The sequence below is a fragment of the Pimephales promelas genome, chromosome 15, assembly GCF_988280905.1.
Source record: "Pimephales promelas chromosome 15, fPimPro1.hap1.1, whole genome shotgun sequence".
Classification (NCBI taxonomy): Eukaryota; Metazoa; Chordata; class Actinopteri; order Cypriniformes; family Leuciscidae; genus Pimephales; species Pimephales promelas.
The window spans coordinates 23,251,641-23,270,654 of record NC_142783.1 but is presented as its reverse complement, the minus strand read 5'-3'; the positions used below and the strand labels follow the sequence as shown (position 1 = coordinate 23,270,654).

The window sequence follows — 19,014 nt, the reverse complement described above, 5'->3', positions numbered from 1 at the left end:
GCCACCAAATTATTATTAGAGTTATTTTTCCAGGTTCAGTATTCTACTAAGACATTTTAAAACAGGTGGCTGCTGTCACACAATACAATTTAACTTTGTATTACTTGGAAAGCATTAGTCTTATTCGTATTTATGTAGTGTTTTCATTGTGAAATGTGATCTGAATGTGCTTCATAAAATAAAAAAATAAACAACAGAAAAATGCAGCAGTTTTAGGAATGTTTCAAACAATTCATGTTTCTTAGAATCTACATTTGCAACATAACACTGTAAAAAATCTGTTAAATTTACAGGAAAAAACTGGCAGCAGTGGTTACAACCACAACAGAAGAGGTAGCTTTGTTACAGCATCTATTTGACTTGTTTATTTATATGTATGTATTCTTCATAAATGATAGAAAAACTTTTTTTCAGAAAAGTTTTGAATGGCTAGACATTTTTAGTTTGTGTTTTACTTTTCCAATGTACAAAAAAATACTTTTGGGATGCTCCTCCAATCACTTTGGATAAAAGCGTATGATATGACTAAATGTAAATGCAATAAAGAGATGAATAAACTTTTTCAAATGAATACATTTCAAATTAAGATGAAGATAGTGGAAAAGTTGTGATCAGTCACTAATCAGGCAGTGCGTCTCACAGTGTTTTAATTCATGAGTCAACAATAACTATAGAAGGCTTAAGTCATAAATTACATTAACATGCCTACAGGTAGAATAACAGAGTTTCAGGAAGTAAAAAGAAATATATTTTTCTGGTATTTCCCAAATCCATCAAAAAAAAATTAAAGGATTAAACCTCAAACAATTGTCCTGGGAGGCTTTCTCATTTTTAGCCTGAGTTCTGACTTCAACATTTTATATATTAAAGTCTTTTTTTTGAAGGGCTATTTCCTGCAGCATAGATTTTTTTTTATATTGATAGGCATAAGCAATTTCCTAGTATACTACTAAATAAGCTTTTAAAAATGGGACCAAAAAAAAAAATCTCCAAAAAAAAAAAAAAAAAAACTGTCACCAAAGTCAAACTACAACTGTTAAACCCATTAGGGCCGCAAGCAAACGCTTCAGTGAATTTAATCTTTTAAAAAAATGATTTATGAATCTTTGATCTTAATCTGAAACTTTACGTTACACTATTAGAGGTGCTGTTTATTTCCTTCTTGGACAAACCTTAAGGGAAAGAATGTTCCTTTTCTTCCGAGGGTGATGTCAGTGAAAGGGAGTATTTCTCCACACAGATAGAAGCATTATTATTTATTCATAATTAGTGTAAAAACATCACGGAAGGGAAGCCTGATGCTCTGAACCATCTGATGCATCAATACTGTGTCATTTTGTATTCCAGCAAAAATCTACTCCAGCGTTTTGTAAAAATAATTCTGCTTATTATAAAACTTGCTCACTAACAAAGTGATTTCAGATCTTGCCTCAAGTCAAATATTCATTCTAGATATCTGCATTCCATGGAACAAGAAGAAATATGATACCTTACTGCTTTTTTTACAGGTCATTTTTGCAGCTATTTATTTTTATTTATTTTTTTTACAACAGTTTTTTTTGTATTTTTAGATTAAAATTGAGATTTTTTAGTATTCTTTTATTCTATTAAAATTATTGTCGTCCTGTTTGTTTCAAATTATATAATCAATAAAAATCACCTGTATAATCAATTAAATGTTTTTGTGATTAAAATGATGTTGGACACTTTCCATAGGTGTGCTACTGATCAAGAGATAATAATAATCCTGCATACACTTGATGATCTAAAGGTTTGCTTTCCACAGGCCTTCCACACCCAATGACATCTGAACATGCGTAGAGTGATGACACATTTCTCATAACATCAGTAACTATTATGACATGGGTGTACCTCTTCTCTACAAAAAAATCTATTAGCTATAGATTCTTTTATCCTTTCGCAAAATGGTGAAAGGTCACAGATTCGTTTCATGTAAGCCACACCACAACCCATCTATTCGTTGTCTTCAGTGTTTTATCTATCACTAGCAGGTGGGGGAGTTAGAATACACATATTTTGCCTAAAGGAATGAGTGAACCCTAAAACAAAATTAAAATGTGCGTCATTTCAGTTGTGCCATTGATGAGTGTCATAACAGTTGTTACCAGCATGTAGCCTCATAGCTCTGGGATATGATATTGGAAAATTGCTAAATATCAGTTTTGGAACATCTCATGATGCTGCTTTCAGGCAGAATCTTGTGGTCTTGGGCTCATATATCCTGTGTGTTGGGGGTATATGGGTCATTACTCTATTTCTAACAAACTATAGATTCATAATTACCTCAACCACAGGTTGACACAATAAATATCCTCAGCACTGCAGGGAATTCACTGGACCTCAATGGCTTTGAACTGCTCCTTGGCTACAGTACTAGAAAGTAAGCATTTAAATTCATTAGAATATAAATCCTGGATCATGGCATTTGATATTGCTAATATTATCAGTGGTGTTATGACCCAGAGGTGGTATTATTTTGGTCTGGGTGTAGGTCTTGGGAAAGTCTGATCTATACCGCCAACTGTACTTCCGAGAAAACTACTCTCACATATAGCAGTGTACCCAACAATATATTTCATCATTGTGTGGTTCAACAGCAGAGTCAAACCATGACCAGTCAGATATTGACATTTAAGTGTATTTACTTTAAGAAGGTCCACTGGTGCCATCTACTGTCCAAATCAGATTCCAAGTGTCAATGTTTAAGTGTTTTCAAGAAAGCAAGAAAGAAAGAAAGAAAGAAAGAAAGAAAGAAAGAAAGAAAGAAAGAAAGAAAGAAAGAAAGAAAGAAAGAAAGAAAGAAAGAAAGAAAGAAAGAAAGAAAGAAAGAAAGAAAGTCCATTTTACATGATGCATCTTACATATATTTTTTTATTTATTAAAAAAATCGCTTTTTTTTAATCCAAATAAGCTTTACAGATCCTTGTTGGAACTGTCTAGTAGACATTAACAATGTACAGATGGCAGACAATTAAAGGCATAGTTCACCCCAAAATTCTCATGAATACTCACCCTCATGTTGTTCCAAACGTTTAAGACATTCGTTTATCTTCAGAAGACAAATGAAGATATTAATGAAATCTGAGAAAATTCTGTCCCTCAGTGTAAGCATACTAGGTCTACTGCACTTTGAGGCTTCAAAAAAGTTGATAAAGACCGTAATCTAGCTATATGAATTGAGCGGTTTAATCCAATTATTCTGAAGAGACTCGATAGTTTTATATTAGACAAAAAGATTGAATTTAGGGTCAAAACAACTTTACAGCCTCCGACTGTCAACGTCAAACTAAAAGTTGTCAAAGCAAAAACATTTGTATTGTGAAAATATATCTCCACCATTCACACCGTCCATTAAAACGACACAAATATTTATTATTAGTAGTAGTATTTATTCATGTATTGGTAGAATGCGTGCTTCGTCACATCTCATGAATCCAACGTCACACGGAACCTGCGTACAACGTCAAGTCACTTGACAGGTGTACCCGGAAGAAACGGCGTTTCGAAAATGGCGATCCACGTAAACTGCAGCCCAAACAGAGGAAAGTAGAACCCTATTTCATCCGAGTGGCGACTGGACTGAGCTGTGAGACGGGCTCGGTGATGCGTGTGTAGCGGAAGGAAGTCATATGAAGTAAGGATGAACGGCGTGAGGATGGCACGAGACGACAATGTGACGGAAGACTCTTACACCGTGAGTCTGTGCTACAATGTTTGCAATAATAGTATGCAAAACGAAAATAAGCGTTTTTACAACAGCTGATCTTGAAATAGCTTTTATGTTATACTAAAACTGACTGTTAGCCTAATACTGATTTACCTTAATGCCACACTAATGCATAAACATACAGTCGTGGTCTAAAGACACCTCCTGGTTTTTAGTAGGTCTTATAATTAGATAAATACAACATCAGATGAACAACAACACATGGCATATCACACCGTGTCATTCATTATTAATTAACAAAAATATAGCCAAAAATGGAGGAGAAACCAAATGTGACAAACTAAGCAAGCACACACTTTGATTTAGCCTAATGGCTTGTAGAACCAACTTTAGCAGCAATAACTTGAAATAATTTTCTATATGTCTTTATCAGTCTCTCACATCTTCCTGGGGGAATTTTGGCACACTCTTCTTTACAACATTTTTTGTCAGGGGTTGGGACTTTGACTGGGCCAGTGCAACACCTTGATTCTTTTCTTTTTCAGACACTCTGTTGTAGATATGCTGTTGTGCCTGGGATCATTGTCCTAATGCATGTCCCGACATCGGCCAAGCTTTAGCTGTCAGACAGATGGCCTCACATTTGACTCTAGAATAGGTTGGATGAGTTCATGGTTGATTCAATCACTGCAAGGTTTTCAGGTCATGTGGCTGCCAAATGAATCAAAATCAAAACAAAGTCTTCTCTGTCCAAAGTTTCCAGAAGTCTTGAGGTTTGTTCAGATGCAACTATGCAAAACTAAGTCATGCTGTGTTCTTTTTAGAGAGAAGAGGCTTTCTGCTGGCAACTCTACCAAACATGCCATACTTGTCATCTTTTCTAATTGTACTGTCATGAACTTTTACAGCTCTGAACTTCTGAAGCAGTGTTTTATAAGTATCATTGAAAATGAAAAAGGGAGATGTGAAGGCCAAGTATGGTAAGGTAACCCATACTTGGAATTTGTCCTCTGCATTTAACCCATCCAAGTTAGTGCACTGCACACACATTAACACAGCCAAAGCAGTGGGCAGCCATTTTTGCTGTGGCAACCAGGGAGCGATTGGGGGTTTGGTGCCTTGCACCTCAGTTCATTAACTGAGGTGCAAGGCATTAACTTAACTGAGGCCTGTAGTCTGAGGTGTATTTTTGGGTGTCAAGGTCTCACCTTTGGGTGAATTTGCTGGGATGTCCACTTCTGGCAAGACTGACAACTTTCTTGAATGTTTTCCACTTGTAAATAATCTTCCTCACTGTAGAATGATGGAGAATGTTTAATTTGTTGTGAAATGGACTTGTAACCCTTCCTAGATTGATGGGCAGAAACAATTGCTTCTCTAAGATCATTGCTGACATCTTTCCTCCTCGGCATTGTGTTATCACACACCTGAATGCACCAGACCAGCAAACTGCCAAAACTTCTGCTTTTATAGAGTTGGTCATGATCATTGTCATAACTTGCTGATGATCAGTTAATCTACGACACTTGATTAGTAGCACCTGACTGCTACTTGCCCTCTTAATTCCTATGGACGCAGTAAGGGTGTACTTAGTGTTTCACACATGGCCTAGTTTTTGTTTATAAACCATGACACGGTGTAATATGGCATGTTGTTATTGTTGTTGTGTCCTGATATGTAAAACCATAAAATTCAAAAGGGAGTACTTTATTTTTTCACATAACTCTAGATAGATAGATAGATAGATAGATAGATAGATAGATAGATAGATAGATAGATAGATAGATAGATAGATAGATAGATAGATAGATAGATAGATAGATAGATAGATAGATGCATAGATAGGTAGATAGATGCATATATATATATATATATATATATCATTACATTTTAACAGGTCTTTAACATGTCTTATCTTTGTGATTTATTCACAGGAAAACCTCATTGGTACATTGTTAGCTATCTTTGGAAACCTGTTGGTCAGCATCTCAGTCAGCATTCAGGTAAGTGTGTATTTGCTGCCTACATTTATAATTGCATTGTAATTCAGGGTCAGGGTGTGTTCAGGTTACGCCCTGTGAAAGTCATCTGGTTTTATTTGCTTTTTCCCAACATCTTGTTGTATAACCCTGCTGCTGTTTGGTGCAGTATCTAGGAGAGTTTGTTTAAAAAGGTGTAATAGACAAACATGCATAATGACTGATGTTTTCTCTCGCAGAAACAAGGTCATGTGACGTTGGCAGGAAATAAAGACCCAAGGCAATACTTCTACACTAAGACCTGGTGGTCTGGCCTGATGCTGATGGTTGTGGGGGAGGGCGCACTGTTTGTGTCTTATGCTTTTGCTCCACTCTCTCTCATAGCTCCACTTAATGCCGTGTCTGTCATAAGTAGGTATTATTACTGTTACGTTGCATTCACTTACATATTTTATACTGTTTTCTTATATTTGTTGTAATTAAAATGTTTATATTACAGTGCTTCTTGACTGATGTTATTTGCCATAAACATTTATTTTTATGTGTAATATACAGTTGCTCTAAAGCAGTGTTATGTAAGTCTCATTGAGATACAATTATAGTTTTTATTAATATTTTGGATTTATTTTAGTGTAGCAATTTTGTTTTGTCTTTTTTTGGTGGGGAGTGGGGGCTGTATGTCTATATATAGGTTTTATTCATTTTTATTTCAGTTTTAGTTATTTTAGTAGGCTACATCAAGCTATATGAAAACTTGAAATGTTTATTTTGTTTACTAGCTGAAAGATGATTGATTTGATTTCAGTTAACTTTTATTTTATTTCAAGTAACAAATATGTTTTTTTAATGGTTTTAGTTTTAGTTAACTCAAATAACCATGCTCTGAAGATGACCAGTGTTTTCTGTTTTGTTCTGAACAGCAAGCTCCATCTTAGGTTTCCTGTTTTTGCGGGAAAAGTGGAAGGCACAGGAATTCTTGAGTGAGTTCTGCTCATCTTTCTCAGTGTGTGTGTGTGTGTATATATATATATGCTGTGTTTTCAAAATATTGAGGTTTTGCATTACTAAGCAACAAGTAACTACTTATTTGTATTATTAATGCAAATTCAAACAATTAAATGCAGTCCCTATGCAGTGTAATTGTTCAGACATTTCAGAAATGATTTCACACATTTTCTTGTGTCTGTAGAGCGCTACATCTTGACTTTCCTGGGATGTGCCTTGACAGCGGGCGGCACTTACCTATTTGTGACGTTTGGGCCTAACTCCCATGAAAAGCTGAATGCCGAGAACATAGTAAAACATGTTATTGGCTGGCCCTTCCTCTTGTACTTGGTAATACACACCCTCATCATTTAGAAAGTCATTATGTGACTATTTTAATAAGTATAACATGCAAGTGTTTTTTTTTGCCTGAGAATAATTTCATGCTTAAAATCGTTACAGTCCAAATTATTATTATTTTTTAAATTTTATTGCAAATATTAAACCATTTTTTGTTGATGAGTGAAAACACCACATCTTTTTTAAGTGTTGATGATTAGCATTGAATGTGGTTTGTGTTTTTTCAGCTTCTGGGGATCATCACATTCTGTCTGCTGCTGTATTTCTACAAACAGCGGAATGCAAACTACCTTGTTCTGATTTTGCTACTGGTGGCACTTCTTGGTAGGACAATTACACAACATATGCTGTCTTTAGAGCCCATTGTGTCCATGAAACATTACTCAAACTGATCCACAAGCAGTACGTGTTTTGCAAAGTTGAAGGAATGCACAGATAACGAATTCATAAATAGACCCATGACCAAAATAATGGAGGTTTGCGTCTTAGGTTCAGTGACTGTAATCACAGTGAAGGCGGTTTCAGGGATGATTGTGCTTAGCATCTCGGGTCCTCTACAGCTGGCATATCCCATATTCTACGTCATGTTTGTCTGCATGGTGGCTACTGTCGTCTTTCAAGCATCGTAAGTTCTGGTGTTTGTTGTGTTGTGTTGATGTTGATGTTCTGTTTTTCTGTAATATGACTTGACTTTCTTTTATTAGATTTTTAGCACAGGCATCTTATCTGTATGATTCCTGCCTAATTGCCTGTGTGAATTACATTTTCTCCACAACATTTGCAATTGTGGCAGGTAGGATTTGCACATTTCTTTCTCTGTCTTCATTTCAGCACCATGTTAGTGGTCTCATTCTCATTCCCATCCCAATTTGTTTTGAAACAGGAGCCATATTTTATCAGGAGTTTTACCATGAAGACGTCCTGCACATATGCATGTTTCTGTTGGGGTAGGATTTATGATGCATTCTAAGTACTACTAGTCATACAGTAATATTGTGAAATTACTTTTTTTATTTCAATATGTATTAAAATGTAATTTTTCATTATTAATGTTGAAAACCGTTGGACAGCTTAAAGGGTTAGTTCACCCAAAAATGAAAATTCTGTCAGTATTTACTCACCCTCATGTTGTTCCAAACCTCTGTGTTTATTTGTTATGCTGAACACAAAGGAAGATATTTGGAAGAATGTTTTAATCAAACAGATCTCATTCCCCATTGACTACCATAGTATGTATTTTTTCCTACTGTGGTAGTCAATGGGGAATGAGATCTGTTTGATTAAAACATTCCTCCAAATATCTTCCTTTGTGTTCAGCAGAACAAATAAGCACATAGAGGTTTGGAACAACATGAGGGTGAGTAAATACTGACAGAATTTTCATTTTTGGATGAACTAACCCTTTAATATTTTTGTGGAGACTGAAAATTTAAATTTTAAAGGATTCTCATGATGAATAGAAAGTTCAAAAGAACAGCATTTATTTTAAATGTTTTTTTTTTTGTAACGATTATAAATGTCTTAAGTTCACTTTTGATCAGGTTAATGCATCCTTGCTGAATAAAAGTATTAATTTCTTCAATTTTGTTTTACTGATCCCAGTCTTTTTAACTGTAGTGCATGCCATTCACAAAATTACTCTATTTAATAATCGCAGAAAAAGTTTACTAATTAGTTTTATTTCCTTTAAGTTGAATTGAATGTGTTAATGAATTAATTATGAAAAATTTAATATTTATATTAAATATTTATATCCATTGACAGCCCTAAATTTTACATTCAGTATCTCATTCAACAAGGTGGAAAATACTCACTATATTACTATGTGATGCACTGTAACACATCTGTGTCAGGAGGAAATCTGAAATTCCACACATATTTGTTTTCTCAGCAGTAGCAGTGACTTACAAATTCTCTGGGATTTGCTCAAATGTGTCTTTGTTCTTTGAAATTTACGCAGATGTGCTATATGCTTTCTTGGAGTGTTCCTGATTACTAAAAGCAAGAGGAAAGTCAAATCCTTTGAGCCATATGTTACTATGGACATGGTGAAAGGTATGTATGTATATATACTGTATATATATATTTTTTTTCACCTTTCTTCATTAAGATTTGGAAAGGAAGCTGGTGGGAAGACAGTCATGTGCTTTGCTTGGAATTTGGCTTAAGATAAAAAGGCCACCTGATGTCATATCTTATTTAGAGATGTCTGATTTATTAGGTGTTCAAGCACAAAGTGCTGAAAACCTATTGTAATTGTGCTGATTTTTATTATTATTATTCTCCCGTAAAACACATTGTGCAGCCCAAACCGCGTAAGCGCTGGAGCCTTGAAACTTTGACAGATGGTAGTACAAAGGAGGAGGAGAGGTTATCAAAGTATGACCCTGATTGGCCTATTGGCGGCGCTATGACGACTAATTGCGCGAAACTGCTCATAACTCTTAAACCGTATGTCATAGACTCAAGTGTCTTATATCATTGGAGAGCTAAAAAGGTAAAAAAGAAAAAAAACGTATATCTCCGATTTCATATCTGCCATGTTGGATTTTCCGGCCATTTTGAAATTCGTCAAAAAACTACTTTTGCGAACTAGTCCTAGGTTTTTCCCCAATCAGAGAACATTTTTTCATTGGTTTGGTTCTGGAGTCTGACAATCAATAATTGTCGAAAAAAGGTTGAAATTTCGATTCACGATCGCTAGGGGGTGTAAAATAAACATTGTGGGAGGAGCCTATTTTACTTAAGTCGCTATAACTCGAGAATGAGATAGCTTCGCCTAACTCAGTGTATATGTGTATGCGTTTAATCTGAGATCCCAGTAAAAAAAATGTGACTATTGAACTTTAGGTGGCGCTATTAAATGAAAAAAAAAAGGGCTATGACCAACTGACCGATTCACTTGAAAATTGGTATGCAGCGTCTTGGTCCGTGTCATGTACGTATACGAAGATACTGGCTTATCTACCATGGTAAATCAAGGTAAACTTTGCTAGAATCATATTAGAATGTTCAATTGTGGTAAATCATACACGAAAAGGGTAAATCATGGTGAATCATACTGGAACATGGTAAATCAAGCAAAAAAAACACTAAAATGTGGTATATCATGGTAAATCATGCTAAAACATGGTCTATTCCATCTATGATGTCAGTGGTTAAATGCTTGCTACATAAAACTTAATGTCTTTTGATGCTTGTGTGCTTAAAAATCTTAAAGGCCTTAACTGCTTGAACACCGCTAATTTGTTATTGTTATCGTCAACCCTAACAACCAATCATGTGTCATCACAGGTATTCCAACCATTCACAACAAAGGCTGGGCTGTGCAGCCTGATTATAACGGCTCGTTTTCCTACGGAGCGCTGGAGAACAACGAAAGTGTGGCCCCTGTGACACTCCCAGTGGACCAAGAGCTGTCCGTCTCTCCCAGGCCTGTTGGCCCGTACCAACCATCAGAGCTGAAGAAAGACTGAGCACAGATGTGCCTGAAATGAAATTAAGATTTATATAAGATGAGAAATGCTACTCTGTGTTTAAGCATTGATTTTGACAGCACTTGTAGAACACCAGTTCTGGAATATTGGATTTTTCTAGATCTTCTATACTTCTCTAGTCTCATCTTGAGCCAGGAAAGTAAGCTATAACACATGTTAGGATGCAAATAATGACTTTCATTGGTGGTGTTTTTATCTAAGAAAGATTGGCATGTTATCTTATACTCATATCTAATGCTTTAAATATGCTGACTGACATAATCACTCCTGGCCTTTTATCAAAGTGACAAAGCTCATGTCACTAACCTAAAAGCCTAAATATACCTCCAAAGATGTTTTGGATTCTGCTACTGCTTTGTACCAGAGATACTGCTGCTGGTCCAGCTTTGTTAGCCAAAGACTAATGTGGATTTCACAATTCCCAACTGGTTATATATAAATACATGTTTGATACTGGCTTAAAATTAAAAGTCGAGTACGAGTTTCATTTTCCATTTTCAGGCCTATGTGTGCTGTGCCTATTATTTATTCCCTGTGTCTGTCTTAAGCATACCAAATAGACTTTCTGTACAAATCTGCATGTTTATGGGTAATAGATTGAATATCAGAACACTGCTGGTGGTTGAATTTACCTTCTGTAAAACTAAGAAACACTTGTGTATATTTTTTCATAAATACCATTGCTTAGACTAATGTGGTCAAATATTTTATTGTTGTTTTTGGTGTGTGGCACTTTTTTTTCTCTCTTATTTTTTTTAATTTTGATGCAAGTCATTAATACTGTATTTATTGAACCATTGCCTTAAACTTTTTATTGAACGATAATGGGAAACCTGACTGTCTAAGCCACATCAATACACCGAATTTTGTTTAAGTGCAATTACTGTGTTGAGATCATGTAAATTTAATGGAGTTCATTATTTGAGAATTTTTATTTGAATTTAAACTAATATTGTTTATACTATTACAACCATTCCACAATGACAATCATGTCTTTAACCAAACTAAACAATGAAATTAGACCAAGCTTCAGTCAGCATTCTGTGTAGTTAGCACTGTGGTAAAAAAAAAAAAAAACCTGTTGAACCAATAAAACACATCTTTCTGTGACCGCTTGTTCTCTGATATGTTATTTACCACTAGCGTATGCCATTGCGATAAAAGTGCACGTTAGTGTACTTTTATAAAGTGTACTTATTACACAAATAATATACTTTAAAGGGATACACTTATTTGTGAATTATATGCAATGTTTTTGGCACACTGAATGCACAATAAGTGTATATCGTATATTAAGTTGAAATAAAATTGTAACAATAAAATGTAACAAGTGTGATTTTTTGGAACAACTTAAGTGGGACTTTAATACAACTTTATATTTACTTTCATAATGCGTTTTTATAATATAGTTAAAGTGCACTGTTCATTCTACTGACAAGCAATTAAAATTGACTTCAATATAAATTAAACAGTACACTTAATTCTTAATTAAATGTAATGATTGAAACAAATACATATCTGTTAAATAAATTCAAATATATCAGTTGTAAATTTAAGTAATGCCACAACAGGACTAATCCTACATCTATTGTGTGTGAAATAGTTATGAATCTAATTTTTTTCTAAATGTAGTGCCAGTTTTTCTCTGAAAAAGTCTGTGAATTATGTGTATTCAGCAACACGCTTGTTTGTATCCTTTCCAGGTTAGCGAACACATATTTTAGTTTATCGGTAGCCTATTATAGAGACAGACAGACGCATAATAAGATTACACTCATCAACAATGTAGGCCTAGTCATATAACGGGCACAAGATGGCGCTATAGCACACAGCGAGAGTCGACATACCTGTTTTTTTAAGTTAAAAAAATGAACTTTGAAATTAATTTTGACCTGAAATTCTTTTTTCCCTTTCTTTTTTTTTTTTTTTGGAGAGTTCATCAGAGGTTTCCAAGACCCCATGCCTTTTGGGAATGGATTCGGGCAGTTTTGGGGTTGAATTAAAAGGTTTAGGCATGAAATTGTTATTTTTAAGTATAATTTTAGGGCTTTAGGTCATTTTGACCCACGAGGGAAAGATGAGGGTTAAACTGTTAAAACGTATCTCGAAATATCTTGTTTTGTGCTGCACAGAAGAAAGGAATATATACAGGTTTGGAACCTGTATTTTTGTGTGAACTATTCCTTTAAGGGTCTATGTGTGCTTGGGATGAGGCATTATGGGATAAAAGGCTTTCTGTTCCATACAACACACTCAGGTCCTTGGGCTTTGAGTGCATGCTTGCAATGTCTCTATCTTTTCCAACAAACTCTAGTTTTCCAAATCAGGCATATTCAAAACTAATGGAGGTCTTGTGAGCAGTACATTTTAACCTACATTCAGAAGCCAGCACTTTAAGACCCCAAGGACAACATCTGACATTGTTTCATGGAATGTCATCACAATGTTATTTTTACTTGAACATTCTCATAACAGTGTGAGAAAAAAAATCTTAAAGTAATAATTTTACATGTTTTGGAATGTTTGCATAAAATGAGAGAACAATTTTAATGAAACGCCTTTAGAGTGTTATTTGTATGCTTTTCGCAATACTCATTGTTTCAAAGCAGCTTTACAGAAAATCATGATAATGTTTATACTATCTTAAAATCTTTAGTCCCATTTAGCAGATTCACAGCTCAGGGAACGTTCTGGCAAGGTTAGGCTTCGAACAAACTTTCTTCCAGTAACGTTAATAGAACATTTGTCTAATTTACATCAAAGTCATGTAAATGTTAGGACAAAACGTTCTTTAAATGTTAGCATAATGGCGTGGTGTTTTTGAGATGCCGACAGCTTATATTATGCGTCATCAACCTACGCCTTTGTTATTGTAAAATAATAAAAATAAACAGAAGTCTAAGGATAAGGGAAAAACAAAGAGATAACAAACAATAATATCTTGACGCTACATGTGTAAGAAAAACCAGAACCACTCATGAGGAGAGTTTCCCGAAAGGGTGCCCTCCCCTAAGGCACACCACTCTTATATACTCAAACTAATTATGAGAAAAACCAATCAGGAACTCCCATGAGCTAGACCAATAGAATCAGGAGACTCAGGGACGTCACAAGGTAAAAGTCCCCATATACTTCAAGCAAAATCAAAGGACAGTTCGAACAAAAGCACGCCAAAACTAATTTTGTTTTTTGATTTCAAATGCAATTTCTCATTTCGCTTTGTAAGTTCAGCTGGCAAGTAATATTGCTATACACTTTGGATTCATAACCAGGTAATGAGTACAGCTGAGGCTTGGACAGTGTGTTTGCTATCATACATAAGAGCATGGCTAACATCTCTGTTATTTTGTATATGTGCTATATGACTGTGAACATTGGTGCGTTTTGTGTATTTGTGTGTTTGAATACTATATTTGGGTCATTATCCTGGGGGTAAAAAAGATGGATAAAACAGTGAGAACTAGATTTCACCCATAATGCATCTCACTCTGTGACTTTGTGTACTGCCCTGTAGATTGTGTGATTGTATGATCTTGTACTAAAGAACGCCGTTATTGAGCAGCCGTGAATGTACTGCTGTGACTGCAAGTGACAGCAAAATGGTATTTGGATGGTTTTCAGTGTATGAATGAGTGAGTGAATGGATGAATGTGAGGCACTTTGGTGACCATTGGGTCTGTGAAAGCGCTATATAAATGCAGTTCATTTACCATTTTACCATGGACAATCACTTTGTAACATTAATCATGAGACGCCTATTCTAAATCACAATTTTCTCCTGTCAAAACCTTACACTCTTGATTTTGATTTGATTTACTTTATTAATCCCCAGGGGGGAAATTTATTGAGGACTCTCACTTTATCTGAAAAACCCAGAAATGCTCTTTATTTTCTGCTCTTGTGTGTGATTTGTGTCCTTCAGTAGAGATGGGAGCATCTTTATGGGTAAACAGCTGGCCTTTATTTTTGTTTTAGAAACTAGAGCTCTCACTGACACCCACCCCCTCTTCCCACACACACACGCACACACAAGCACACACTTCATAAGTCTTTGGTTGTGTCTGGCAGCCTGGCCTGTTGTTTCATTAAGACTGTTGACCTGCTTTGGTGGCACGTGCCTCGAATGGACTCGCGACCCCCCCTCCCCTCACTGTTCACTGGGCTGTTTCAGGGTCAAAAAGTCCTCTCTGCCTGCCCCAGCAGCCTCTTCAGATGGGAGTCATAACAGTGGATCTGAGCCATGTAGGCTATACTTAAATTAGAGTCTATAAATAGTCCCTTTATAAAGTAAAATGTGTAATATGTAAAGGATAATATACAGTAGTTATACAACATCATCCTGGGGTATATACCAATGCTATATATATATATATATATATATATATATATATATAGAAAAATTATATAAATTATATAGGGTCAGTGACGTGATGTGTGATGTTTTTGTCCAAAGGCCTTAATAATAATAAAAAACAAAGATATGACATCCAAAGTATGTAAGGTAGTACAACTTGATCTCTTTCATTGAATCCAAAAAGTTTTAATTATATTTTACAACATATAAAGATATTTTAAAGATTTTGAAGTGTCAAAAGATCATTCATCATACAGCCATTTAATTTGTGATTAAAATGTCTTAAAATGTAATAAATGTATATATTTTTTTATCCTGGCATGATGTTATAACATTATATTTCAACTTAGTGCAAAATTATGTGTAGAAGTCACTGCTTTGTTATGAGAAAGAATGTCCGTAAAAATGAATTTCACTGATGGAGTAACCACTATAAAGGCACCATTTTGGAAAAAGTCATGCGGTCAATATCATGTGACAGGATGTGACATTGTTCAGACACCTGCAAAGGACCACACGGTCGTGAAGCAAAGTAACTCATTCTTAACTATTTGAATAATTCATGTTTTCAATTGCTTATATACATGTCCTGAAATATCAGGTCATTCGGTACAACCGCTATAAAACATGGAAAATGTTGTACTATTTTAAAAACTAAATATAAAATGTCTGATTGTCTTTTTACTAGCTAGCTATCCATCTAATTTGCTAGCTAGCTAATATCCTGTTAGCATTGTTTGAAAATATTGTCATTTGGTATAGCCAAAAGTGTCATTCGATAATATCGATAATTTGGTTGTACCGAATGACAACAATGTATGTAGATATTTGTACATATCCGGAATAAATAAATAAATACAACATTTTATTAATAGGAAATGTGCAGAGTATATTATTACATAATTTTGATGTGACATGCCTTTCTCAAATAAGGAAAAAGGAGCATGCTACTGGGAAAGGATAAAAGCTAATGCTGTTAAAAAAAGAGATTCTTGTCAAAAGAAGAGAAAAGTATCATTTGTTTTTATAATTTATATTGTTTAATTGATAATTAATTGATAAATGAAAACTGAGTGATTAATAGGAACATCTGCCAATATTATATTATTAGTATTATTATTATAATTAGTAGTAGTAGTAGTAGTAGTGGTATATTTTTCTTTTTGTTTTTAGTTGCCAAAGAAGAAAACTTAGTGGCAAAAAAGAACACCTGTCAATTGATGAACTTGGCCAAAAGGATCAAGGAAAAAAGGCGTTTAATAGATGAGGGCAAATTGGAGGCAGAGAGAGAAATTGAGGACCACCATAAATATATACTGAACATGAACCCCGTCTTTAAATTTGACACCTGACATCCCAGTGGATGAGGTACCACAGGAACCACCTTTGGCATCAGAACCAGAAAAAAATGGCATTCTTACCTCCATTCGTAGCTGCTATGGCCTACTCTCTTTTCCACAGACACCGACGACCGCAGCAGAGTATTTCTCCGTGACAGCAGAGGCCGCAACTTCTTGCAGATGTTGTCTAACAAATGTCGGTTCATTCTGAAGTTTGCCATCCAGTCATCTTTGCCACAAGACCCCAAGACAATACGTTCCCACCACTCATTACTCCGTTCTCTCATCCACAGACATCGGTTCACTGTCGTAGCATTCACAGTAGCCGCAAAAACAACAGCTGCAAACAGGGTCTGTCGTCTTTTCTGTTTGCTCCTAATAGAAAAACGTTGAAAATAACCCCTACCGCGACAGAGAAAAAGTACAAACAGGCGGTAGCATCTCTAACAATCCTACACCTGCCATGTTGACAAACTACAGCTGATTTCCCGCCACCTCAGTGCTCATGCGCAGGTCAAGATCCGATCTCAATGTGGATAACGTCGAGAACGCATTAAAAATACAAGGTGTAAACGCACAGGTCTGAACACTTATTATCCGGATAACTTATCTGGATAGATCTCATTTTAATAGGCCCTGCAGGTGGAAATGGGTCTATTCAAAGTTTGGGGATTGCAAGATTTTTTAAGGGTTTTTGAAAGAAGTAGGCCTATGCTCATCGCTCACCAAGGCTGCATTTATTTGATCAAACATAACATTGTGAAATATTATTATAATTTAAATATTTAATTTAAATTTGTATTTATTCCTGTAATGGAAAAGCTGAATTTTCAGCAGCTAGTTTAGTCTTTAGTGTCACATGATCTTTCAGAAATCATTCTGATATGTCGCTCAAGAAACCAATCTAATTATTATTATTAATGTTGAAAACAGTGCTGCTGGAAACCATGATACTTTTTTTGGATTCTTTTTCTAGATTTTTTTTTTTTTTAGATTCTTTGTTCTTTGCTTTTTGTTTTTCTATGCATTTTTATTTTGCATTGGAAAATAAAACCTATAGCTGTAGATTGCTTTTTTGCCAAAATAATTTTGTCAGATGAATACCTTAACCATGTTTAGTGTAATTTAAAAACAAATTAATATTCCCTACCGGACATCACTTTTGGCCACTACTATATGATGATATGATAAGAAAAATCTTTTGTTGATAAATTTGCAGAGACAAAAAGGTCACTTAATGCAAATTACAAGCATATTTAGGATTGAAAAATAAGTAATCTTCTCATTCTTAATAGAGTATTGCTAATCGTATTTTGTCCATTATGATTATGAGGACAGGTGCCATGTGTCAGAAATTGTGTCGACAACGTGTCTGCTTTTGCCATGTTTCCAGTTTTTCTTGTTCTTCTTATATCATAGTTTTAAATATTGATGGGCCTTTGCACTTCACATTGGATTTTAACAACATTTTATGAAAATTTACAGTGAACAGTCTTGCTGGGTCACCACTTGATATCCAATGTAAAATCTGGGTCCCGAAGCAAAGCCAATTTCATAGATGACACATCCGCACATTATTTATTGTATAATAAGGTTCATAAATAGATACAGCATTGCTCATTTTACTGCTGTAGTGAGCAGTCGTGGTCCTTCTGCTGACCCGTTGATTAAAAAGATTTGAGAATATTGTGCTATTGTTATTCAGGTTAGGATATGGCTCATTTACATGGTGACATTTTGTGGGAAAAACATTGAAAAACAACTGCAATAGATCTAACCTGATTGATTGAAACACAACACTATTCCTCTCAGTGTACTGGAAATATGTTATTTATGCCTTTTTTATTTTTCACATGTCTTTTTTTATATTATATTCTATCTCAGCCTATCTGACTTGCTGTTGTTTTTCTATTTTTTTTAATCTCTGACTCTCCTGCATCTCATATCTGCTGCATCACCTTCTACTCCTCCTGCACTCTCCTGCACCTGAACTCTCTCTCTCCTCTTACTCTAAATCTCTCTCTCTCTCTCTCTCTCTCTCATTCTCCTCTCTGTGATATAAATAGCTTGCCCTAGTTTGTTATAGATGCAGTGGTGCCAGGGGCTGGTACTGCAACACATGAGCGAGGTAGACTGGCAGTCTTTACACATACACATTTGTAAGTCATGATGGTGCAGTGTCTCTGCAATGCTGTGTGCATGTGTGTCTATGTTTGTGCTGAGACTGACACTTCTAAGCACCGTCTATTTCTAGAATCTTCCTTCGCTGGGATTAGAGAGTTTTCTGCCAGGACATTATCTGTTAAAGTTATAATCTAATATAATTTATTAAAAAAATGAAAATTTTGTCATTTACTCACCCTCATGTTATTCCAAATATGTATGACTGACTTTCTTCTGCTGAACACCAAAGATGTTTTGAAGAAAGTTGATAACCAATTTATTTCAGTTCCCATTTACTTCAGTTGTATGTCTTGTCCATATCAGGCCTGCATGGTTTAGAATTAAATCACTAAGAGTGCTTCTAAAAATCACTAATGATGCTCAGTGCACTGAGGGCGCACCCTATATGTGCATATTACTAATGTACCCTTTAAATAACAAAAAAAAAAAAATATATATATATATATATATATATATATATATATATATATATATATATATATATATATATATATGTTGCCATTGACTTTATACCAGGTTTTTGTTGATCAATGGCACAGTTGTTTTGTTTTGTTTTTTGCTAAGAAAAGAACAGTAAAGCCATGCAACTGTCTTAGATCTGGAAAAAGTTGTGTGAAGAGTCACTGTT

The 19,014-nt window shown here is 35.0% G+C and overlaps 2 protein-coding genes across 2 annotated transcripts in view; one reads left to right on the top strand and one right to left on the bottom strand.

The window, feature by feature from the left end:
* grhl3 (grainyhead-like transcription factor 3) overlaps window positions 1-5,116 on the bottom strand; it is a 29,908-nt gene extending 24,792 nt beyond the window's left edge. Inside the window, exon 1 of the mRNA XM_089120390.1 lies at window positions 4,897-5,116. Coding sequence (XP_088976516.1) covers window positions 4,897-5,084 — 188 coding nt within the window. The 5' untranslated portion in view covers window positions 5,085-5,116. The remainder of the gene's footprint in view (window positions 1-4,896) is intronic.
* nipal3 (NIPA like domain containing 3) lies at window positions 3,484-11,618 on the top strand. The gene is made up of 11 exons (XM_039683116.2): window positions 3,484-3,715; window positions 5,623-5,691; window positions 5,907-6,078; window positions 6,588-6,647; window positions 6,857-7,002; window positions 7,239-7,335; window positions 7,501-7,636; window positions 7,716-7,804; window positions 7,895-7,958; window positions 8,972-9,066; window positions 10,306-11,618. Exons 1-11 carry the CDS (start codon window positions 3,662-3,664, stop codon window positions 10,485-10,487), a joined length of 1,164 nt encoding a protein of 387 aa, XP_039539050.2. The 5' UTR covers window positions 3,484-3,661; the 3' UTR covers window positions 10,488-11,618.
* Window positions 11,619-19,014: the final 7,396 nt, after the last annotated feature.

What these genes read in the sequence shown, in the direction of transcription:
- nipal3 (XM_039683116.2), top strand. Translation starts at nt 3,662, where the DNA reads ATGAACGGCGTGAGGATGGCACGAGACGACAATGTGACGGAAGACTCT. An exon ending in ACTGTCGTCTTTCAAGCATC is followed by an intron (nt 7,637 to 7,715) that starts GTAAGTTCTGGT and finishes TTCTTTTATTAG; the next exon opens with ATTTTTAGCACAGGCATCTT. An exon ending in ATATGCATGTTTCTGTTGGG is followed by an intron (nt 7,959 to 8,971) that starts GTAGGATTTATG and finishes AAATTTACGCAG; the next exon opens with ATGTGCTATATGCTTTCTTG.